This window comes from Lycium barbarum, chromosome 4 (assembly GCF_019175385.1).
Source record: "Lycium barbarum isolate Lr01 chromosome 4, ASM1917538v2, whole genome shotgun sequence".
Classification (NCBI taxonomy): Eukaryota; Viridiplantae; Streptophyta; class Magnoliopsida; order Solanales; family Solanaceae; genus Lycium; species Lycium barbarum.
Genome location: NC_083340.1, coordinates 87,765,222 through 87,791,808, shown reverse-complemented (window position 1 = coordinate 87,791,808; position 26,587 = coordinate 87,765,222). Strand labels below are relative to the sequence as shown.

The following is a 26,587-nucleotide window of genomic DNA, read 5'->3' as shown; positions in this document are numbered from 1 at the left end:
TTCATGATGTCCTGCTTCACTATCTCCCAACACTTGATGAAGAACCCCATAGTAAAGCCATCCGGGCCAGGTGCTTTATCTATTGCACACAACTTCAAGTACCTTCGCACTTCACTTTCATCAAAGCTACCTTGTAGAGAATCCTTATCCTCCTCAGATAAGACTGGGCAATTGTCATAATGGCATGTAGGTCTCCACTGAGTAGTTTCTTTGTACAGTTTCTGGTAGTAATCAATAATTTCCTCTTCTATTCTAGCTGGCTCCTCTGTTAATTCTCCCTGGATCATCAGTTGGTCAATATTGTTGAATCTTTTATGTGCATTTGCCACTTTGTGAAAAAACTTTGTGTTCCTGTCACCTTCTTTCAACCATAGGGTCCTAGATTTTTGTCTCCATGAGATTTCCTCATTTTTTATCAACTTCTCGTACTCCATGAACAGTGCTACCTTCTTTACAGTTTCTTCCTCTGTTAAAACTCTGTCTCCCAGCACCTCATCCAGTTCTGCCATTTGGCTTAACAGCTTCTTCCTTTGATGACCCAAATTTCCTGTCTCACTTCTGCTCTAGTCCTTGAGTTTTGATTTGAGAGCTTTTAATTTACAAGCCAGTACATAGTCAGGCATGCCTATGAATTACAGTTCCACATCCAGCAAGGAAGACAAGCAAAGGCATAAATTGGATTCCCGGCTGACTCTTCTTCTTTGAAGCATTCAGAGAGAATCAAGATTGGCTTAGTCGGATCTTGCCAGGCAATTTCCTTTTTTACACAAGAGATTTAAACTGAAAGAGCTCCACCATTCTTGGACTCTATCATTGAAACCAGTTGTTCCTAGCCACCAGTTCTCAAACTTGAAATAATTTTTGCTCCTGTTCCACGTGCCCCCCTCTAAAGCTAGTGGAATGTGATCAGATGCTAATCTTTGTAGGGGAATCTGTTTTATATTACTAAAACTGTCATCCCACTCCTCAGAAATCAGGAACCTATCAATTCTGGAAGCTCTATCTTGATTATCCCCTTTGAACCATGTGTAGTTACCATCTTCTAATTGTAGATCAATTAAGTTCATGTCTTCAATGAAATCAGAAAATTCCACCATACTCCTTCTTCTTCTCCTAAAATTTCTTTTTTCTGAGATGAATCTGGCGACATTAAAGTCTCCACAAACAGCCCAAGGTCCTTCCATCAATTCCCGGACTGCACCAACCTCTTCCCACACTGTCCTTCTTTCGATGTAGTTATTTGGAGCATAGACCCCAGTTATATGACATGAAAAGTTCTGAAGTTGTGCTTCAAACTTGCACGTCAAAGTATAGCTGCCAATTTCCAAAACTTCCCCCTTCCAGCTTCTGCAATCCCACATCATCATGATACCTCCTCTAGTGCCACTAGCCTCCAAGTAAGCAAATTTGATCCATCTTCCTCCCCACACTTGTTTGACAATATCTCTAATGTCCCCCTCTAGTTTAGTCTCCTGGAGGCATATGATATCTGCCTTCCAGTCAACTACCAAACTCTGCACAATTCTCCTTTTATCCCTATCATTCAATCCCCTCACATTCCAAGAAACTATTTTGAACTGCATGGATCCGAGTTAAGTATCTTGCTCCCCTTACTCCTTTCCCCCTTGCTCTTGAATTTAACATCAAAAGTGAGTAGACCTTTTAATTCTTGTGCCCCTTTGAATCTTGTCTTCTTGCACTCACTGTCAGACTCCATCCTTCTAGCTTGTCTGCAACTATCTACTTGTAACAACAATTCCAAGGCCTCCTCTTCATGACCCTGGAAATCTGCCCCCAGTAATTTGCCCAGTTTGATCATATTTTGTTGAACCCAAACTGATGTCTCCCTTTCTTTGTCATGAATGGCTTGTTGTTGTTGAATGAGAAGAGGTTCAGCCTCTTCTACTTCCCAATTTTCTATAGCTGTGATTGAATTTTGTTGAGCTAATTCCATAGTTTGATCTTCCATATCCCTGCTCTCATCTTTTCTTTCCTCCAAAGATGAGTTCTGTACATTTTTGGGTCTGTTTTCATTAAAAAAAAAAAATAGCAGATGAGCCATCCTGAACATCAGCATGTGAAAGGCTAATAAAGACTAAGGGCGTTTAGGAAGGAAACCACTGACTTATATAAATTTGCATTAGTTGAAACTTCTAGTTGTTGGAGTAACTTTATCGCTTTTGTATATCTTCTTTCTTCAAATACTCTTAAGGACTGTTATGCCGTGACTTTGTCTAGAAACCTATATGTGAATATATGATGCCTTATAACTGAAAAGAAAAGGTTATTAAGTTCGATCAAATAAAAGGTTGATGTTTTGTTCGAATAAAAGGTTGATGTTTTGTTCGAGAGAAAAAGTTATTATTTTTAAGGAAAAGTTACTGTTTTGATATAAAAAGAAAGCTACTGTTTATAACTAAAACAGCTACTGTTTTTGGGTTAAAAAGTCACTGTTTTGGTTGGGGAAAATTACCGGTTTAAAAAAAAAAAAAATCTAAAAATTGTTTGCTTGTCGATTTACTTGTGTGAATGAAACATCAGTACTAGAATATAGTAACTATCTTGGTGTTCTTATGAGTTGATGATGCGAACTTGTCTAAAGGCAAAATTTGCAAAGATTTATGAGAACTTAGGCTTTTTTTTTCTTTAAAAAGTATAGGAGATAACATGAAGTACTATATCTTTTTATAAGCTTTGTTTTACAAACTGAACTGGCTTCTTGCTAAAAATTAAAAAAAAAAAAAATCCAAAACTGCTAAGGGATGTATTCGAGACTAAGTTACTATTGCGTCTTTTCTTCTGAAACTAACAAATGGGCAGGATAGTAAAATGGTCGTGCACTACTTAAGTTTGTGGAAAGCTTATCTTAAATTGATATTGTGTTATATTAGAAGATAGCAATAAGGTTTTGGTGTGAATTTGGAACAATTTATATCAAACATGTAAACACCCTCATCTCTCATTTCGTTTCGGTTTGCAGAATTAAGATATAATCATTTGAGTATTTTCGACGTTTTACACAAGTCTCTGCTAAGTGTATGCACAAATCGGTTATTTTGCCTCTATTTTTTATGAGTCGGTTTATAAAAGGCTAACATAGACTATGGGCTTGTTATGATAAATAAGTGATTTGCTAGAATAAAAAGAAGAAGAAAATAGCTGTGTATTATTGAACTTGAGACTGTTTACTCTTTTGAGAATGCATGAGATAAATTGAAGTATAAAATTGTCTTAAGTCAAACCCAGCTGTGACTTGGATCTGCTCTTGAACTATCTCCCCTAAAGTAGCTAAAATGCTAGGAGTATGTATTTGTCGTCTAACTGTTTAAAAAATGAGGATGTTTGGTTAAGTTGTAATGCTGGGAATGCTCAAGATTACTTAGCTCGCTAACTTATAAATGTTGAGAGTCTAGTAATCATGGCTGTACCTATTTGTTTCTTGAGGTATGATATGTAGTTTTCAACAGTAAGTTGTCAAGGTTCCTCCCTAAGTTTGGTTTAAGTGCGGCTGAGATTTTATTTTTTTTTCAATTTAAAGTCTCATGCTAGTAGTCTGGCAGTGAGTATGAATCAAAAAAAAAAAAGTTCAATATCTGAGATCTAATTGATCTATGGTTAGAGATAAGTAGATAGCTGTTGGTGTGTAGCTCCTCTAGTTGAAAGAAAAGATTAGTAATCCTTTTGAACAAATCTAGGAGTAGTAGCTGTATTCATTCAAGAGTTCGTTTGTGTGTTCTCTTTTCAATTAAGTGAAGATGATGAGTTTATTGAGTTGTTGTGCCTTGTATTGATCTTAAGAGTGCTTAAATCAAGTTAGCTGATTGTTTTTCATAAATTCTGAGGAATGGTTGTTTTACCTCTCGTAATCTTCGAACTTGTTAAAACTTATTTCATGTGCTAGTTATGCTTAAAAGGAGTTAACTAGTATGAAGCTGTACTACTCTCATGTGGTTTGATTAAGGTTTGAGGCTTTATGAATTATTGTTTGATTGTGTATCCTTATTTGTGAACACTTTCATAAGGGATCTGAAAAGGTTTGAGGGTGATTAACTAGAACATTGAATTTGGAAGTTGTTTGTGTCATATTTTCAGAACAAAAGTTGAACTCTGTTTTCTCCTTCTTGTGTGAAAAGTGTAAAGGAACATGTTACTCTACTTTTGCCATAGCTTAAGTTGGTTTAACCAATTTACTAAAGCATGTAGTGTTACCTTCTTTACTGTCCCTTCCAGCTTTTGTGTTTCGTTCAACTATGACCTTCTGAAACGTTGCTTATTAAATTATCGAGATTATGCTTCATGATCAGTTTGAGTCAAGAGTTAATATGCTAGTAAGCTCGTGATGTGACTGGCTGTTTCACTCCTTTTGATTTAATCATGAGGGTTGGTTCCAGTTGTTTTCTCATGCTAGTGTGTACCAAATTGCTATTTAGATTTGTGTGTAAGACTGGCGAAACTTTAAAACATAAAAGAAGGCTTTGGATGTGATCATGGTTTAAATGTTTGTGAGCTAAATATTTTTTGAGACCACATACTAGATTTTTTGACGTAGGAGATCTTCTTATGATCTAACTAGATTCTGGAAATAATTAGTATTTTTGTGCCTTATTTTAATTACAACGTATAGCATTTGATGTTAATTATTTCCATCTATGATTATTGGGATTGTAACGCTAATCCTTTTCTTTTCTTTCTTTTTACATGAACACCATGGGAGTTTGTTGGAGTTGTGGCTCAACTCTAATTCTGCCCAGGTCATAGGAGCAGTCAGCAGCAGATTTATTTGTTCGTGTCTAGTCGTCCCCTACTTTCGCGTCAAAAGAGTCCATGTCCCTCTTCCTCCCTTAAAATTTTATATCTTTTGTATTACTATATGTTATTCGCACCCTTTGACTAACATCTTTTATGGGTTTGTACTTGTAGTATTTTGTTTCTTGCTTGTTTGTGAACTCATGAATGGCCGAGCCTTGTCATTGGCCACTTTTCCTTAAATATAAACCTTGGTTTAAGGATAGCTTAGGATAAAGAAGTGACAAACGTCCCTTTAACTTTGTGTATTTCACTGGTTGTAAACATTTTCTAACTAATAGATAAGGCTGATTTTTTCTTTTCTTTAAAAGTCAACTAACGTTTTCTATTTAAATTCGTTTTAACAAAAATTAGCGATCTAAATAGGGGTTTCAAAAGGATAAGATGCATATTTCATGGGCAATCATTTTCTATTTAATGCTAACATAAGGAGCAGGTCAGATTCTTTGTGTTTAATTAAGAACTTTATATTAGGGCTCAAGTATAGTGGTCAAAGTTATTTTACGAGAGCTACAAGGTACATACTCTATTTTTCTTATATACATATATATACTATCTTTTTTTTTGAATCATACAATCATCTTTACACTATACATATATATCCTCTTACTCTATATTATACATACTACTCTAGATAAAACGAATGTCATACATGTTTTTCTCATGCACACATTAGCATTAACTACTTCCTTTATATATATGCATTTACTCACATAGTTACAATTATCTTAAAACCCCCTTTTTTATACAAATAGTTTTGAGAGAGTAGTTTCTTTTCCGCAATTCTTTAAATAGGTGATAATAAATAAGAAATAATTAGATAATCCCCCTCTAGTATTAATTAAGCTAAGTTTAAAGACTGTCTTCGGATAGGCTCTGAGGGATGCTTAACACCTTCCCCTCGGGATAAATAAAACCCTTACCTAGAATCTCACGGGGTTCAAAGACTAAAAAATTGAGTTTACTTTTTTTTTAAATGGTTTCCTAATATTTCCTAAAATTAGGTGGCGGCTCTGAAAATTTGCAAAACCAGAGGAAATATAGTCATAAGTTGTGAACTAGTTTTAATCCGTTAAAAATAGGGCATGACAGAATGGCGACCCTGCTGGGGATAATACCTTAGGCTTTGACTTTAGCAGACTGAGTTTAAGAAGTAGATGCTTGAGGGATGTTTGTTTATTTATTTATATTTTATCACTTGTTATTTATGAGTTTCTACATTGCTATATTTGAAAGGACGCAAGCCACAGCCAAACTTGCGCTCCTTATTTGTTTGAGAAAACACTATTTGTTACTGCTTTCCTTATAATGTCATTACACTTTCTATCGAGTCTTTGGCCGTACACTTACACACATTGTGGTTCACACGAGGTGTTGTCTTACACGCTTCCACCCCTTCTTTGGATTCTCTAGTTTCAGAGTCGGTACGGTAGTTTACTACTTACCTTCTCGCAGACATTCAGTCCCACTCCGAAATTTTTAGGAAAAAATCTTTTTCTAGAAAAAATAAGTCATGCTGCATACACCTTAGGCAGGACAATCCAATGTATTGTCGCCGCACGATTTTGTCAAAGGTTTGAAACCTAAATGACATAACCCTTTATGTGAATTGATGAAATGATCCTTAGGAGACACAAGATGATTTTTTTTAACAAACAATACTTATCATAACCTTTACCCTTCTTTTTCAGATGGAAATTAACCAGAACCTACCAAATATCCAAATGATAGTCTCATCTCCTCACGACTTGCAAACTTGGTGGAGGAACATAAAAGTGGCACACGGAGAGGAAATCTGACAACATCTGGGGTCATTAATGTCACTAATGGGTATCCAAGCTAACAAAACTCTCACCAAGCTACTGATAGAATTTTGGGATCCCGCCAGTGTAACCTTCAATTTTTTGGATTTTGAGATAACCCCTACTTTAGAGGAGGTTTGTGGATTGAGGGAAGAATGCCGGTGTTACCATCCTTCATATCAGGAGAGAGATTCTTGCGCATTTTGGGATTTAATGTATACCTGGTCTTGAGGAACGTGAAAAATGATCGAGTGAAGTTTGACTTTATTTTTCAGAGATTTGGGCGCCGAGAAAGCTTTGATCGATATCGGGATGAGTTTGTGTGTGATCGCGGAAGGTGGGAGAAAATGCGGCCACGAGTCTTCGCCATAGCCTTATTGGGAGTCTTGGTCTTCCCAAAGAGAGCCTACCGAATCAATATTAACCTTTTGCCACTTGTTATGAATATCTTCTCGGGACCGGATGAATTGACATTGGTCCCTATGATCCTCGCGGAGATGCTTCGAGCTCTATCGGCTTGTTCAAGAGGGCATAACTTTTTCGAGAGGTTTAATCTCTTGCTGCAGTTATGGGCCATGGAACACTTCTATACTCGCCCCCCCCCCCCCCCACCCTCCATCATGGATTACTGCATAGATACTCGCAGCAGAATTCAGAGCCATACGGAAAGAATGAGGTACTGGCCTGAACCTATAGGAGAAGAAGAGTGGCGCGCATTCTTGGTTCAGCTGACGGGAGATGCTATTCAGTGGAAATACCCCTGGCTGTCGGGGAGACCTTTGGTAAGAACTGTGAATCTGTACTTCGTTGAGTTGATCGGGTTGGACAGGATTCAACCGTATGCGCCTCTTAGAGTCCTGAGGCAGTTTGGAGTTACACAAGATGTCCCAGTCTGGTCCCATATGGCACTGCATGAAGATAACTATGATAGGGTGGTTCCAGTAGCACGAGTGAGAATTCTACAAAGAGAATAGCTGAACATGATCACAATTGGTATGGGTGACGAGAGTTGGTGCACACCCGAGTATTACGCCTGGTATAATGTGGGAGGCCTGGCACTTTTGCCAACCGAGGACGGATTTGATAGGCTCATGAACGATGATGTAGCCGCTTGGCTTACAGTTGAGATATTGCCTTTCATGAATGTCAATAATAATATGTACAGGCAGGTAGTTCCGGGTTCAGTAAACCATCTGATACAACTAGTAGAAGAGAAAGATCCGGTGGAGCCGGAAGAAGAGATGGAAGAGGATCCCGAAGAAGACCCGACAGAGCCAGATGAACCAATGGAAGAGGATCCGGAAGAAGATCCAGAGTGGGATTCAGATTGTAATCTTGTAATGGAGGTAGAGCCGGAGAAATCACCTGAGTATACTCCAGCAGGATATTCAGAGGAGGAACCGGAGGTGCAGTCCGAGTGCAGGCCTACAGTACATGGTATAGAGGAGGGACTTGAGTATGACCCAGAGGCAGGTTGGGAGATAGAGACAGACCCAGAGAAGAACCTGAGTACGACCCAGGGCCTGATTATGATCCAACATATGACGGGGATGACAATGACGACCTGACATGGCCCTAGACTATTTTCTTTCCCCCTTTAGTTTTCTTTACATTCCAAAAGAGTGTCGTATGGCCCAATCTTTTTGTACGCCCTCGTGGCCACCCTTTGCATTTTCATTTCAAATTTCCATCGATTCATTCCTTTTGTATGCCTTTATGGCTATCCCCTTTGTGTTTTATCATTTCAGGCTGCCATAGGCCTATCCTTGTAAGCTCTCAAGCTACCTTTTGTTGGAATTGAAGTTATGTTTATTCTAAAAAATCACAGAATGTGTCAAAAAAAAGAATCATCATCATCAACTTGTGTGTAACGTAGGCTTACCTCTGGCAAAAAGAGGCTCCACAATTAGGACACGCTTGTTTGCACGTCGACTTGACATAATTATGTGATCAAATGTGTTACTATACTCTTTCTAAAGCTTCCCGGACTAACTTTTGTTTTCCAATTGTCTTTATTTTAGTTTTATCCCCCCAACAAAGGTTGATTTGTGTTGATCTTCAAACTAGCTGAGTCACACTACAATTTGAGGTCTAAGGGAAAAATGACTATCACCAACGAAGTCAACCAACTGCTAACCTTTCCATAACGAATGAAAATCCAGAAAGCTCAAGAGAGAGGATTAATCTAAACGATGAAGAAGAGATCGCTTTGCTAAAGCTACAACTTGACGAACTAAGAGGAGAGCTGCGCCAAGTTCGGGACCTGACCCATCTCACTGTGACTCCTTTCCCAAACCCACCTCACTTTCCATTTTTGGATTCGCCGGTTCCAGAACACTTCCCTCCATCTACACATCCACCTCCAATACCCCTTTCCTTTTCCAACCTACCTCCGATCACTCCCGCGAATGTACCAAATATGCATAAACAAACCCCTTACGTCCCCGACTACACCCATACTTCACAAGACCCACCATCAACCCAAACTACTACTGCACCTACTTACCCCACCGTGCAGCACATACTAGGGGCACACGTTGACACTTCCCACGAGCAATGTGTGCCACCAGTATATGCAAATGGGGCTCCAACCTTTACTGCTCCTGTCACAGTCAGGGTCCCGTTCGAGGTGGATTAGTATGCAGAAATGGAGAGATATGCCAAGATAGGAGAAGACGAATCAATCACTAGCCAGCTGCACAGTCTAAGGAAAGAAATGAGGAGCATGCGAGTCACTCGGGGAAGTGAGAGTTTGGATTATGATGATCTATGCATACACCCGGATATTGGCATGCTAGTAGGGTACAAACCTCCTAAGTTCGATATTTTTGATGGGACAGGTGATCCTCATGCACATTTGAGGGCCTACTGCGACAAGTTAGTAGGAGTAGGAAGGAACGAGAAATTGAGGATGAAATTGTTTATTAGAAGCTTGTCAGGAGAGGCGCTCACTTGGTATTCTCGCCAAGATCCTCGCAAATGGAGCGACTGGCAGGATATGGCTGGGGATTTCATGAATCGCTTCGGATTCAACATTGAGATCACACCAGACAGGTTTTCTGTGAGCAACACACAAAAGAAGGCGACTGAATCATTCCAGGATTACGCAAGACGTTGGAGAATTGAGGCTGCCCGAGTTATGCCCCCATTGGACGAAAGCGAGCTCAGCAAGTATTTCATTCGAGCTCAAGAAGGCATCTACTTTGAAAAGATGATGGGATCAATGGGCCAAAAGTTCACAGATTTGGTCAAAATGGGAGACTTTTTGGAAGAAGGAATCAAGTCTGGAAAGATTCAATTAATGGCTGCGCTACAAGCCGCAAGCAAAGCCATACAGTCAGGTTCCATTAGCGGAATTAAGAAGAAGAAGGAGGACATATCCAATATCACACCTTACGACCGGCGAGGAGAGTCATCTCACCGATACCCCACAAACCCTCAAATCTTTGCTCATGCCCCTTATGTCCCATACCCAGCTTATAACGCCCAACCACATTACAACCCACCACGAGCCCCCATTTACCAAAACCCTCCAAGATCTTACACCCCTATCCAAGCACCCGTCCACCAAAATAGACCACTATATGCCCCAAGACCTCGCCCAACTCCCGAAGTCAGAAATACCCGCACCTACACTCCTATAGACGAGCCTTTGGCCCAGTTATTTGAAAGGTTGATGATAGCAGGATTGTTGCAACCAATTGAAGGGAGAATCCCTGACCTAATTCCTCGAAACTTTGATGGGAACAAACGTTGCGCATATCATTCGGGAATTCAGGGACATGACACCGAAGAATGCTTTGATTTGAAAAATTAGGTTGAAGCTTTAATCAAGAGTGGAGAAATTCAATGCACTACCGCACCCCCGAATGTGAACAACAACCCGCTACTAAATCATGGAAATCGGGCGGTTAATATGATATCATTTGATGAGGAATATGACTTGGAGGGAACCATTGTGCCCGTTGGAAACACTGAGGCATTTGTCGCAACATCCCCAACTGCTCCCATCATCACGGTACAGTTGAAGGCGGCGGTAACTGTTCGAACATACCAACCAAAATCCGTGGTGACCACTGTTGTAGCAAGAAAGCACGATTATGATTCCAGGGCAGTCCCATGGGACTATCAATTGAAAGGGAAGGCTTAGATGATGGAAACCGAAGTCACTCATGGAATGACAAGGTCAGGAAGATGTTATGTCCCGGAGGATTTAAACAGAGGAAGTTCAGGCAAAGAGCACCATCAAAGGAGAAACATTACTGATGTCGAGGTAGCAGAATTCTGGAAGAAGATGCAAACCAAAGATTATTCAGTCGAGGAACAGTTGAAGAAGACACCCGCTCAAATATCAATAATGTCCTTGTTGATGAGTTTTGAAGCCTACAGGGACGCTTTAGTTAAGGTGTTAAGTGGAGTAAGCATATCGAATGAGACGACGAGTGAAACGCTGGCCACAACAATCAGGCAGATGGTTGAAGTAAACAAGATTTCTTTCCGCAATGATAAACTTCCACCAGAAGGAACAGAACACAACAAAGCACTTCACATCACCGTGAGGTGCGGAGATAAGTTTGTATCTAGGGTACTTATCGATGGAGGTTCAGGCTGTAATATTTGCCCTCTCAACACCCTGAGAAGTTTGAAGATGGACACGGGAGAAATGAAAGAAAGCCGTATGAAGGTTCGAGCTTTTGACGGGACACAAAGAGGTGTCATTGGAGAAATCTGTCTACATTTGCAGATTGGGCCCGTGGAGTTCCCGGTCCTTTTTCAAGTGATGGACATATCGTCAACTTACAACTTGTTGTTAGGAAGGCCATGGGTCCATATGGCTGGAGCCGTTCCTTCCACTTTGCATCAGTGTTTGAAATTCGAATGGGGCTGGGAGCAAATCGTAGTTCAGGGGGAACTTGGTCACCCCGTCTATTCTGAACGTTCTATTCAGGTTATTGAGGAAATGGGAGAGTTAGATGGAGCTACCTTTCATGCTGTGGAAATCATGCAAGCTGTAAAAATAGATGCGATGGTGGGATCTGATAAAATGAAGATGTCAAGCACGACAAAGATGTTAGTGTCAGAGATGTTGAAGTACGGCTACCAGCCAAAGTCCGGGTTAGGCCCAAAATCTGATGGCATAATTGAACCAATCCAACTGAAGCAGCAGAAGGGTACTTTTGGGCTAGGGTATGATCCTATGTTTGGAGAAACTAGCGGCACTAAGGGGATCTTTGTGCTAGAGCAAGCTCCTGTCCAGGGTCAGATGATTGTGCCGGAGGTCAATGAAGATATCATAGAATGAATGGAGAACCTATTCGTGACAATGATCGAGGAGTATTATGGGGAGACTGAAGCAGATACCGAGACACCGACTATTCGTGATGCCGAACCAGGAGAGATCTTGCAGAATTGGACTGTCAGCCCATCCTTGGTTCGCCGGGAGTCTTGGTAGTGTGGAATTGTAGTTTGTTTTCAAAATAGCATGATCAATTGAGGCTTGAATCATGCCTGTGCTCTTTTGTCATCCGCCTCTTTCTTTAAAAGCATTGAATGCTTCTTTAATGAAAATGCATTTTTATTTTTCTATTAGAATATCATATCTTACTTATACTCGCTTTTTTTTCAGCACTCAAACTAGTAAAAATATTCATTCTATGATTATGACATGTAACGAAACCGTTGAGCAAAGTACAAACGGCGAACAAGATTACGAGGAATACGACGAAAGCATGATGCCTGAGAATCTTCCGCAAGAGATCGAGCAACTCGAGAATCAAAAGAAACCGAACTTGGATGAAACTGAGATAGTTAACTTAGGATACGACGAAGCAGTGAAGGAAACTCGGATCAACATACACTTAGAAGCTAAACAGAAGCAAGAATTGTTGGAATTGCTTAAGCAGTATGTCGACGTATTTGCTTGGTCCTACGATGACATGCCCGGGCTGAGCACCAACATCGTCTCTCATAGGCTACCAACTGATCCCACCCGTCTGCCGATCAAGCTAAAGCCAAGGAAGTTCAAGCCCGATTTAAGTTTAACGATCAAAGAGGAAGTCACTAAGCAGATTGAAGCAAATGTCGTAAGGGTTACAAACTACCCTTCCTGGTTGGCCAACATTGTGCCCGTTCCAAAGAAAGACGGAAAAATCAGGATATGTGTGGATTATCGGGATCTCAACAAAGTTAGTCCTAAGGATGACTTCCTCCTTCCAAACATCCACATACTTATCGATAACTGTGCAAAACATGAGTTGCAATCATTTGTCGATTGCTTTGCAGGATATCATCAGATTTTGATGCATGAGGATGATGCAGAAAAGACAACATTTACCACTCCATGGGGAGTGTACTGCTACCGAGTAATGACATTTGGCCTCAAGAATGCTGGTGCGACCTACATGAGGGCCATGACTACTTTGTTCCATGATATGATTCATAAGGAGATCGAAGTCTACGTGGACGATGTCATTATCAAATCTCGAAGGAGTTCAGATCATTTTACTGACCTAAGGAAGTTTTTTGAACGATTGTAGAGGTACAACTTGAAGTTGAATCTAGCAAATTGTGCATTTAGAGTTCCTGCTGGAAAATTATTAGGATTCATTGTTAGCAGAAAAGGTATAGAGTTGGATCCTTCAAAAATCAAGGCAATCCAAGACTTGCCTCCCCCGAAGAGCAAGAAAGATGTAATGAGTTTCCTCGGAAGGCTCAATTACATTAGTCGATTCATCGCACAGTCAACGGTGATTTGTGAACCCATATTTAAGCTGCTGAAGAAAGATGTTGCCACAGGATGGACAGAAGAGTGTCAGAAGGCCTTTGACAAAATTGAAGAGTACATATCCAGTCCACCCGTATTGGTCCCGCCAGAACCGAGAAAACCTCTATTGCTGTACTTGTCCGTAGTGGATGGTGCGTTTGGATGTGTGTTGGGACAACACGATGAGACGGGAAAAAAGGAGCAAGCCATTTACTACCTAAGCAAGAAATTCACACCGTACTAGGTAAGGTACACTTTGTTGGAACGCACATGCTGTGCTTTGACTTGGATCGCATAAAAGTTGAGGCACTACTTATCTGCGTACACCACGTACCTGATCTAAAGGATGGATCCACTCAAATACATCTTCCAAAAGCTGATGCCCACCGGGAAATTAGCAAAATGGCAGATCTTGTTAAGTGAGTTTGACATTGTGTACATAACTCAGAAGACCATCAAGGGATAGGCCTTGGCGGATCACCTTGCAGAGAACCCTGTAGACAATGAATACAAGCCGCTTACAACCTATTTTCCTGATGAGGAAGTACTGTTCGCAGGGGAAGATATTTCAGAGCCTTATTCAGGATGGAGGATGTTCTTTGACGGAGCGACAAATTTCAAGGGAGTCGGAATAGGAGAGATTTTGGTTTCCGAGACAGGTCAGCACTACCCTATCTCGGCAAAGATCAGATTTCCCTGCACAAATAATATGGCGGAATACGAAGCGTGCATCCTCGGGCTTAGGATGACAGTTGATATGGACATCAAAGAACTTTTGGTAATAGGCAATTCTTACCTATTAGTTCATCAAGTACTAGAGAATGGACCACCAAGAATGTCAAAATTCTTCCATACTTACATTGCGTGAAGGAGTTGTGCAAGCAGTTCAGAGAGATTAACTTCAAACATGTCCCTCGAATCCAAAATGAGTTTGTTGATGCCCTTGCGACATTGTCATCAATGATCCAACATCCAGACAAGAATTACATCGACCCTATCAAGGTAGAAATATACGATCAGCAAGCATATTATTTTCATGTCGATGAGGAATTGGATGGCTAGCCATGGTACTACGACATTAAGAAGTTGCTCGAGACGAGAGAATATCCGGAAAATGCAACTAACAAACAGAAATGGACCTTGAGGAGAATGGCAAATCACTTATTCCTTAACGGAGAAATCCTATATAGGAGGACTTCAGATCTGGGATTGCTAAGATGTGTGGATGCCACAGAGGCGACGAGGTTGTTAGAAGAAGTACACGCAGGGACATGTGGACCCCACATGAACGGATTCACTTTGGCAAAGAAGATTCTGAGAGCGGGATACTTTTGGATGACTATGGAAAGAGACAGCATTCGCTATGTACAAAAGTGTCATCAATGTCAAGTTCACGGAGATTTCATTCGAGTTCCCCCAAATGAGCTCAATGTAATGGGCTCCCCTTGGCCGTTCGCCGCTTGGAGCATGGATGTGATTGGACCTATCGAACCCCCTGCATCAAATGGACATCGCTTCATTTTGGTGGCCATCGATTATTTCACTAAATGGGTCGAAGCTTCAACGTACAAGGCAGTAACAAAGAAGGTGGTAGCAGATTTTGTTCGCAACAATATAGTTTGTCGATTCGGAATTCCAGAGTCAATTATCACAGATAATGCATCCAATCTCAACAGCGATCTTACGAGAGAGACTTGCGAAAAGTTTAGGATTGCCCACCGAAATTCCACAGCTTATCGACCACAGATGAATGGAGAAGTCGAGGCAGCAAATAAGAACATCAAGAAGATCTTAAGAAAGATAACAGACAGTCACAGGAAGTGGCATGAAAAGTTGCCATATGCTTTGCTTGGTTACCGTACCACTGCTAGAACATCCACAGGAGCAACTCCCTATATGCTGGTCTATGGTTCCGAAGCTGTGATACCCGTAGAAGTAGAGATACCTTCTCTAAGGATTATCCAAGATGTTGGTTTGGACGATGCAGAATGGATACGTAGTAGACACGAATAGTTGATGCTCATTGATGAGAAAAGGACGGACGCTGTCTGTCATAGTCAGCTTTATCAGAACAGGATGTCCAAGGCATTTAACAAGAGAGTAAGGACTAGGAAATTCGAACCAGGGCAGTTGGTTTTAAAGCTAATATTTCCTCATCATAACGAAGCTAGAGGGAAATTCGCACCAAATTGGCAAGGTCCATACGTGGTTCATCGAGTGCTTTCAGGAGGAGCATTGATTTTGGCAGAAATGGATGGTAAAGTGAGCACGAAGCCCATCAACTCGGACTCGATCAAGAAGTACTACATCTGAAGACATCCAAGCTAGCTTTTTATTTTCCGTTTTAATTTGCATTTCTATTGTAACAGAACTACGCTGACCTGACTTCCCACGGTGGGATACGTAGGTAACCCACATCGGGTCCGGTCTCTTGTAATAGAAAACCCCCCAAAAAAACATTATCTTTATGTAACTAGAACTACGATTCGACTTGATTTCCCTCGGTGGGATACGTAGGCAATCCCCACCGGATTCGGTCCTTTTATTAATCTTCTTTTCTATTGTAATTGAACTACGTTATGACTTGATTCCGTTTGGATACGTAGGCAGCTTGAGTCAGGCTCGGTCATTGCTTTATTTTATCCCTTTATTGTAATTGAACTACGTTACGACCTGATTCCATTTGGATACGTAGGCAGCCTGAGTCAGGCTCGGTCACATCACATTACATATCATTTTCTTTTCATTTGTACCCCCGAACTACGTACAGACCTGATTCTTATTTGGGATACATAGGCAACCTGAAAAGGTTCGATCATACCCTTAGGAAACCTTTTATTTTTAATGTAACTATAGATTAGGATCAGTCACATCGTCAAAGACATCGCGACACTTGGTTTGAATATGAAGAAACGTCATCAGAAGAACAGACTATGCAAAGACATCGTTTGGATGCAGGCGTCACAATGAAGAAGCTCAATGCGTTTCAAAACATGTCATAATCTAAGAAAAATGATAGAGTTTTATTGCATTTATACGTAGTATACATACATGCATATCCGATTTCTAGAAAACCATTTTTTCTTTCTTTTTTCAAAATGCATTTATGTATATTTCCACCTACCAAGTCTCTCGACAGAGATCTCCGCAACCGAAGAAGCTCAAAGGATTCAAGTGACAAAGCTTAGCCACGATCGACACAAATCAACACCCCCTCCCAAACTAAGAATTTTTCGTTGAGTACAGGATTGACAGGAATTAGGATGAGATGACATCGACGCGAGCTTCCGGTGGAGGCGTCACAAGATCCATCACTACACCATGAGCCAAAATAACCTTCTCCTATTTTATTTTGTTATCTTGGCTTATTCATCTCTAAACGTTTCATTTAAATTTGCAGGTACCTCCAGAAGCAAGGTCAAGGTCGATTATTCGAGAGATGGGAGCCCCCGTAGCAGCCTTGTTCCTTAATAATAACTCCGCCAATCGGAGATCTATGATCTAACTACGACTAACTCCGCCAATCGGAGATCTACAATATAATTACGACTAACTCCGCTAATCGGAGATACAATCTAACTGCGACTAACTTCGCCAATTGAAGATACAATCTAACTGCGTCAAATAACTCTGCCAATCGGAGATACGATCTAACTGCAACTAACTCCGCTAGTCGAAGATACAATCTAATTGCGACTAACTTCACTGGTAAGAGATACCATCTAATTGCGTCGACTAACTTTGCCAATCGAGGATACCGTCTAACAACGCCAATTACCCTGCCAATCGGGGACCGCCATCTAACTTCGTCAACAACTCCGCGGATCGGAGATTTTTAATTTACATTACAGTTGCTCCGCCAATCGGAGATTTTTACTTTACATTACAGTTGCTCCGCCAGCTGGAAGCCTTTTCATTACAGTTGCTCCGCCAGCCGGAAGCTTTACATTACACTTGCTCCGCTAGCCGGAAGCCTCTATATTACAGTTGCTCTCCCAGCCGGAAGCTTTACATTTCAGTCGGTCCGCAAATCGGTGCTTTCAATTCTTGTTTGTCTACAATCCCTTCCTTTATTTCCTTATGTTATTATTACATTATAACATTGAACTGCACAGGTATCTTTACATCTTTTGCAGATGAACACAATACAACGTGGAACTATCTCTGCCACAGCGAACTGAGGCGCTCCGCTTGATGAGGACATCAAACTCACAAGCTAGAGTCAATGAATCCGCTCTCCGCTTTAGCTCGCCAACCAGTTTTTCTTTCAATTTCTTTTAGAAGCCACTTCTTTTGAAAATATACATTCTAGAAACACAGTCAAATTCTTCCGCATCCTAAGGTCGTCATAATGCGATACTGGGACAATTCTAAGGGTCAGTCCCCTACGACGAGCTGATATGATCCTATGACAGCACATAGATGCATTCATGTAGAGTCTCGCTTATGGGTGTGTTGCGGCCGCCACATTTATAATCAAGAAGTTGCAAAAGTATATTCCGTCATCAGAAAGACCTTTTTCATCAGCAATCTTTCCCAAATTTTGACCACATCTTCCTAACAACATCTAGTGTCACCATAATTCGACACTGGGACAAAATTTTGAGGATCCCTCAAAATTTTTATCTTCTCGTTTTCTTTAAAACACATCTGAATTAATTCCCGTCCTCTTCAATACGTAGGGGACTCAGAGTCAAGCCAGTCATATTCCATTCTAGCTATTTTCGTTCATGTTGAAACCACTACCCTTTCCATCTCTGAAACCTCGTGTTACCATAACTACAACACTGGGACAAATTTTGAGGATCACTAAAAAAAATCTCAACAACTCAACCTTTCAAATCTCCAATAAAACTATTATCCCCTGTCCATAACAAGAGAGCCAGTGTCCTCATAATTCAGACACTGTGGCAAAATTTTGAGGACCTCTCAAAATTTTACCATCTCCTTATTCGAACTACATTGACCTGATTCTCTTATGACCCGAGATATGTAGGCTACTCAGGAACCAGAGTTCGGTCGAATTCATAAACTCACCTCTCGATTCCCAAAAGAATTACCCCCTTTGTAGTTATACTCTTTCCCAAACCCAATCTGGTTTACTCATCGGGACAAAATCGGGTTTATGTCAACGTCTTCGCCCAAAGACTCTTTCATCATCCATGGACGAAGAGGGACAAACTATTGACACCCAATTTTGACCCTCCATTTTGTTTAATTAATTTCACTATGCTTCTCAGTCGTAAAAATTCCCCAATAAATGAGTTTGAAATATTTTCACTAATTACTACACTATTTTTTAGATATTATTTCTCTAAAATTAAGAAAGGTTTCTATCGTTTAAAAAAAAATCACCAAACATCATATTTTTTTTATATATATAATTAAAACAAAAATTGCTAAACATCATTCTTTACAATTAAATCGCTCAAAAATAGTGTTGGTATTCTTATATCAATATTGGCATTGGCATTTTTCCTTTAATCCCAGGCCAAAGTCATAGATGGACCCCTGAACTTGTCCTGATTTTCCATCTAGACCCCCCAACTGAAACGTTGACCATCTGAACCCCCGAACATAAGATAAAATGTGCCATTTGAACCCCTCGTGCCAGCTGGGCACACGCGTGAAGCTCACTTGCTGTGACATGGAAAAATAGACCAGCGACATGGAGCCATGTCATGTTACCTGTTTTTTTTTTTTTTTTTTTTAAATAAGCCATGTCAACAAAAACAATTAATTTTAACAAAAACTCTATTTTAAAATCTATTTAAATAGTTAAAAAAATTGAAAAACCCAACCCATCCTCTCCGATAGCCCACCTTGCCACCGCCACTGCCTCCTCCGCTGCCGCCGCCACTTTCTTTTTAAAAATTTTTAATCATTAAAAATTAATTTTAACAAAAACTCTATTTAAATAATTAAAAAAAATTGAAAAACCCAACCCGTCCTCTCCGATAGCCCACTTCACCACCGCCACTGCCGCCACTGCCCCCGCTGCCGCCGCTTCAAAATCTATTAAATAGCGTTTTTGTTAAAATTAATTTTTAATGATTAAAAATTTAAAAAAAGAAAGCCGCGACGGCGGCGGAGGAGGAGGCGGCGGCAGAGGAGGCAGCGGCGGCAATGGCGGCGGTGAAGTGGGCTATCGGAGAGGATGGATTGGGTTTTTCAATTTTTTTTAATTATTTAAATATATTTTAAAATAGAGTTTTTGTTAAAATTAATTTTTAATGATTAGAAATTCAAAAAAAAGAAAATAATTGGTCTCTCATGCTCTGTTTAAAGCAGTGAGCTTCACGCGTGTGCCAGCTGGCACGAGGGGGTTCAAATAATACAGTTTATCTTATGTTCGGGGGTTTAGATGGTCAACGTTTCAGTTGGGGGGTCTAGATGGAAAATCATGACAAGTTCAGGGGTCCATCTATGACTTTGGCCTTAATCCTACTTATTACCGTATTAATCATATTTTACTCTATTTTAAAACTAAATACATATATTAAATACTCATATTGCAATTTATATAGGTATATATTTTGTGGGAATTGATTAGTACAAAGAAGAATATTTTAATTAATTGATTGAAGTAAAAAGGGATTAGAAATTAAATCATCTACCCATAATATTGGGCCAATTCCCTTCTCCCCTTAACAAAAATCAGCAGCCCATAACCCCTCAGCCCAATATCCACTTACCCGGCCCAACACCTAAATTAAAAACCCCTAACTCTTTCTACTCTAATCAGAACCTAACAGCCCTAACCAAATCCCTACACTCCTCTTCAACCAAACAGCCCTAACCGAACGACGCCATCTCCCATCACCGCCGGTTCCATCGACGGACCAGCGTACAAAAGCCATCCTTGACGCCACCGCCATCACGTCCCTTCAATCCCCTCTCCCTCCCTACGATACTATGGAGCCATTAATGCTCTGCAAACTAGCCTGTTCAACCTCCAAACAGGGAAAACGTGAGAATCTTGCGAATACAAGAACGATTGAATGGATAAAAAACCTCACCCTACCTTCAGAGGTAGGTGTGCTGAAAAATCTTTCGGATTTTCGGTTTCAACAGTCTCAACCTTTCAAATCATCTCTGAAAAAAGGTGATTTCTTTCTCTTCCGTTCTTGGTTTCCTTTTGTTTGAATTTTATTTCAGACGACCCCCCCCCCCCCCCCCCCGCCCCCCTTTTGTGGTTTTCAATGTTGAAGTTGAGTTCCCATTTTTCAGCTATAAAGACAGCTCCTCGACGGGCTGTTAAAGGCAGGTTGAACAACCACAAAAAATCCCTGTTATTTTTCAAGTTTTCCCTCATAAAATTCCCTTGGCTAAAAACTTGGTTTTCTCAGAAAAATCTTATTTTTTACTCTAAGTTTTGATTATCGCTCTAAGTTTTAATTGTCGAAATCCCTTCTTTTAGTTCTCGGCTGAGCAAAGACCACTTCAAGCGGATTCCGAGACTTGACGACGATAATAGCCTCAGTTCGTTGTTACAGAGAAGGTAATCACACTCGTCCTCTCTTCGTCTTTCATTTTATAAGAAGTAGAAATGTAGTCGTTCAAGTATTTCTCGTCGTTTGCTTGGTTTGGTTGGCTGGAATGTGTTCTCTCTTCGTTTGTTGTAAATTAGTGTAAGGCGACTAATTTCGTCGAATATGTGTTTAACCTCGTCGCTTGGCTAACTCTATGTTTCAGTCATTTTTTTTTTAGTCCGTGACGTTCCTATTTCTAACATAAATCAGTGAAAATAAAATGACCTATAGAAACCATGAATTTAACAAGGGAAACTACTGATTTGTGAGAGTGTAATATGAGCTTCTATGCAGATTTGGTATTCCCTTTGTCGTTATCCTCTCGTATGATCAAGTAAATATATATTTAAAAAAAAAAAAAAAGACAGTTCTACTTCTTTTCCCATAGAAATTTGTAATGTTATCATGGTTAAGGTGATGGGATAATTCTTGTTAAGTATATTTTGAGTTGGAATCTAGACATATATGAAAACATCTCCTCATTTCATTCTCGGTTTACAGAATTAACATGTAGTCATTTGATTATCTGGGCTGGTTCATTTTTTTGAGTTCTGTACATTTTTGGGTCTGTTTTCGTTAAAACAAAATAGCAGATGATCCATCCTGAACGTCAGCATGTGAAAGGCTAATAAAGACTAAGGGCGTTTAGGAAGGAAACCACTGACTTATATAAATTTTCATTAGTTGAAACTTCTAGTTGTTGAAGTAACTTTATCGCTTTTGTATATCTTCTTTCTTCAAATACTCTTAAGGACTGTTATGCCGTGACTTTGTCTAGAAACCTATATGTGAATATATGATGCCTTATAACTGAAAAGAAAAGGTTATTAAGTTTGATCAAATAAAAGGGTGATGTTTTGTTCGAGAGAAAAAGTTATTATTTTTAAGGAAAAGTTACTGTTTTGATATAAAAAGAAAGCTACTGTTTTTTTAACTAAAACAGCTACTGTTTTTGGGTTAAAAAGTCACTGTTTTGGTTGGGGAAAATTACTGGTTTAAAAAAAAAATCTAAAAATTGTTTGCTTGTCGATTTACTTGTGTGAATGAAACATCAGTACTAGAATATAGTAACTATCTTGGTGTTCTTATGAGTTGATGATGCAAACCTGTCTAAAGGCAAAATTTGCAAAGATTTGTGAGAACTTAGGCTTTTTTTTTTCTTTAAAAAGTATAGGAGATAACATGAAGTACTATATCTTTTTATAAGCTTTGTTTTACAAACTGAACTGGCTTCTTGCTAAAATTATTTTTTAAAAGAAATCCAAAACTGCTAAGGGATGTATTCGAGACTAAGTTACTATTGCGCCTTTTCTTCTGAAACTAACAAATGGGCAGGATAGTAAAATGGTCGTGCACTACTTAAGTTTGTGGAAAACTAATCTTAAATTGATATTGTTATGTTAGAAGGTAGAGCAATAAGGTTTTGGTGTGAATTTGGAACAATTTATATCAAACATGTAAACACCCTCGTCTCTCATTTCGTTTCGGTTTGCAGAATTAAGATATAATCATTTGAGTATTTTCGACATTTTACACAAGTCTCTGCCAAGTGTATGCACAAATCGGTTATTTTGCCTCTATTTTTTATGAGTCAGTTTATAAAAGGCTAACATAGACTATGGGCTTGTTATGATAAATAAGTGATTTGCTAGAATAAAAAGAAGAAGAAAATAGCTGTGTATTATTGAACTTGAGACTGTTTACTCTTTTGAGAATGCATGAGATAAATTGAAGTATAAAATTGTCTTAAGTCAAACCCAGCTGTGACTTGGATCTGCTCTTGAACTATCTCCCCTAAAGTAGCTAAAATGCTAGGAGTATGTATTTGTCGTCTAACTGTTTAAAAAAATGAGGATGTTTGGTTAAGTTGTAATGCTGGGAATGCTCAAGATTACTTAGCTCGCTACCTTATAAATGTTGAGAGTCTAGTAATCATGGCTGTACCTATTTGTTTCTTGAGGTATGATATGTAGTTTTCAACAGTAAGTTGTCAAGGTTCCTCCCTAAGTTTGGTTTAAGTGCGGCTGAGGTTTTTTTTTTTTCAATTTAAAGTCTCATGCTAGTAGTCTGGCAGTGAGTATGAATAAAAAAAATAGTTCAATATCTGAGATCTAATTGATCTATGGTTAGAGATAAGTAGATAGCTGTTGGTGTGTAGCTCCTCTAGTTGAAAGAAAAGATTAGTAATCCTTCTGAACAAATCTAGGAGTAGTAGTTGTATTCATTCAAGAGCTCGTTTGTGTGTTCTCTTTTCAATTAAGTGAAGATGATGAGTTTATTGAGTTGTTGTGCCTTGTATTGATCTTAAGAGTGCTTAAATCAAGTTAGCTGATTGTTTTTCATAAATGCTGAGGAATGGTTGTTTTACCTCTCGTAATCTTCGAACTTGTTAAAACTTATTTCATGTGCTAGTTATGCTTAAAAGAAGTTAACTAGTATGAAGCTGTACTACTCTCATGTGGTTTGATTAAGGTTTGAGGCTTTATGAATTATTGTTTGATTGTGTATCCTTATTTGTGAACACTTTCATAAGGGATCTGAAAAGGTTTGAGGGTGATTAACTAGAACATTGAATTTGCAAGCTGTTTGTGTCATATTTTCAGAACAAAAGTTGAACTCTGTTTTCTCCTTCTTGTGTGAAAAGTGTAAATGAACAGGTTACTCTACTTTTGCCATAGCTTAAGTTGGTTTAACCAATTTACTAAAGCATGTAGTGTTACCTTCTTTACTGTCCCTTCCAGCTTTTGTGTTTCGTTCAACTATGACTTTCTGAAAAATTGCTTATTAAATTATCGAGATTATGCTTCATGATCAGTTTGAGTCAAGAGTTAATCTGCTAGTAAGCTCGTGATGTGACTGGCTGTTTCACTCCTTTTGATTTAATCACGAGGGTTGGTTCCAGTTGCTTTCTCATGCTAGTGTGTACCAAATTGCTATTTAGATTTGTGTGTAAGACTGGTGAAACTTTTAAACATAAAAGAAGGCTTTGGATGTGATCATGGTTTAAATGTTTGTGAGCTAATTTTTTTTGAGACCACATACTAGATTTTTTGACGTAGGAGATCTTATGATTTAACTAGATTCTGGAAATAATTAGTATTTTTGTGCCTTATTTTAATTACAACGTATAGCATTTGATGTTAATTATTTCCATCTATGATTATTGGGATAGTAACTCTAATCCTTTTCTTTTCTTTCTTTTTACATGAACACCATGGGAGTTTGTTGGAGTTGTGGCTCAACTCTAATTCTGCCCAGGTCATAGGAGCAGTCAGCAGCAGATTTATTTGCTCGTGTCTAGCCGTCCCCTACTTTCGCGTCAAAAGAATCCACGTCCCTCTTCCTCTCTTAAAATTTTATATCTTTTGTATTACTATATGTTATTCGCACCCTTTGACTAACATCTTTTATGGGTTTGTACTTGTAGTATTTTGTTTCTTGCTTGTTTGTGAACTCGTGAATGGCCGAGCCTTGTCATTGGCCACTTTTCCTTGGATATAAATCTTGGTTTAAGGATAGCTTAGGATAAAGAAGTGACAAACGTCCCTTTAACTTTGCATATTTCACAGGTTGTAAACATTTTCTAACTAATAGATAAGGCTGATTTTTTCTTTTCTTTAAAGTTAACTAATGTTTCTATTTAAATCTGTTTTAACAAAAATTAGTGATTTAAATAGGGGTTTCAAAAGGGTAAGATGCATATTTTATGGGCAGACATTTTCTATTTAATGCTAACATATGGAGCAGGTCAGATTCGTTGAGTTTAATTAAAACTTTATATTAGGGCTCAAGTATAGTGGCCAAATTTATTTTACGAGAGCTACAAAGTATATATTCTATTTTTTTTTATATATATACATATATATACTATCGTTTTTTTAAAATCATCCAATCATCTTTACACTATATATATATATCACGGTACTTATACATATTATTATATTTTCCATGGCTATTTCTAAAAGTATAACTCTCTATACTATTTTTACATACGATAAACATACTTCATGTATATATTATTTTCTCATAAAAAATATATATTTTCATACTCTACATTATATATACTGTCCTTATATACAATAATCATATTTATACCTATCTTTAGAAAATACACATGTACTCTTTTTGTAAACAATATATATCCCTAGTACATATAATTTTACAACTCGAATTAATTACTTTCCTTTACAATGAGTATACCTACACACTATTATTTTTAACACGTATCATACCTATACTACCTTATTTCCATCAATTCCCTTGGTCGTCTTTACATATATGCATCTATATAGTATTATCATATCATCAATAACTATTTTTTTTTAGTTACCCATGATATACATATCACGTATATACGTTATTTTCTTATAATATATATATATATATATCCTCTTACTCTATATTATACATACTACTCTAGATAAAACAAATGTCATACATATTTTTCTCATGCACACATTAGCATTAACTACTTCCTTTATATATATGCATTTACTCACATAGTTACAATTACCTTAAAACCCCCTTTTTTATACAAATAGTTTTGAGAGAGTAGTTTCTTTTCCGCAATTCTTTAAATAGGTGATAATAAATAAGAAATAATTAGATAATCCCCCTCTAGTATTAATTAAGCTAAGTTTAAAGACTGTCTTCGGATAGGCTCTGAGGGATGCTTAACACCTTCCCCTCGGGGTAAATAAAACCCTCACCTAGAATCTCACAGGTTTCAAAGACTAAAAAATTGAGTTTACTTTTTTTAAAATGGTTTCCTAATATTTCCTAAAATTAAGTGGCGGCTCTGAAAATTTGCAAAACCAGAGGAAACATAGTCATAAGTTGTGAACTAGTTTTAATCCGTTAAAAATAGGGCATGACAGTGATTACCGCTCGAGTTGCTAGAACTAATTAGTTTCAATAGGGGTAACAAACAGGTTACGGAGTTGGGACTTTAGTGTTAATTACTTGCTGTCGACTTGTAGTCATGTTCATCACCTCAGGCACAAGACGAAAAAATTAATGTTTTATCAATTTTAAACTTAATATATATAATACATTTTACACATAAAGTATTCGGTACGGTTCGGTATTTTTTCAGTTTATTTTTATGAAATAATAAAGCTACCCAATTTTTTGGTACAGTTAGAAATTTATATAAAAACCGTCAGTTTTATTAAAAAATCCTAATAATCGGTTCGGTACGGTTTGTTTCGGTCAGTTAAGTTGGTTTTTACAAAACCATTGACACCCCTAATGACAATTCATGTCTTTCATTCCTTCCTTCTCTAGGTGCTTAGTCTTGAAACTTGCATGTCTTGTTCCTTACCCATTGTCTGAACCATATATGTGCTTTGATACATTATCATTCAACTTAGGATTAGGTATTATGTACCTTGTTTCCTTGATTATAGCCTTCAGACTAGATACTGAGCCTTTCCCTGCTTGAATTATCTGTTGTTGTGACCTACATTTACACTTTACATTTTCATTTAGATTGTTTGTTCATTATGGAGAACCAACTTGTAACTAAAACAATGTTTTGACCTTTCCATGTGTCATGTTTAAACTGATTAACTGTTAAGCCATCTTAGGTTGGTTTTTGGAATCAAACTTGTAGGATTTAGAACCTAAGGATCTGTTGTACTTACAGAACTTACATCCTATCTGTCATTTTGACCTGCTTCCGA

The 26,587-nt window shown here is 38.6% G+C and overlaps 1 protein-coding gene and 1 long non-coding RNA gene across 2 annotated transcripts; one reads left to right on the top strand and one right to left on the bottom strand.

The window, feature by feature from the left end:
• Positions 1 to 731: 731 nt before the first annotated feature.
• On the bottom strand, positions 732 to 1,969 carry LOC132637591 (uncharacterized). Its single transcript, XM_060354658.1, has 2 exons — positions 1,660 to 1,969; positions 732 to 1,567 (listed from the first exon to the last, which is right to left on the bottom strand). Exons 1-2 carry the CDS (start codon positions 1,967 to 1,969, stop codon positions 732 to 734), a joined length of 1,146 nt encoding a protein of 381 aa, XP_060210641.1.
• Positions 1,970 to 19,923: 17,954 nt separating this feature from the next.
• LOC132636132 (uncharacterized) lies at positions 19,924 to 24,421 on the top strand. The gene is made up of 2 exons (XR_009581046.1): positions 19,924 to 20,476; positions 20,792 to 24,421. It is a non-coding gene; the product is annotated as an uncharacterized LOC132636132 (long non-coding RNA).
• Positions 24,422 to 26,587: the final 2,166 nt, after the last annotated feature.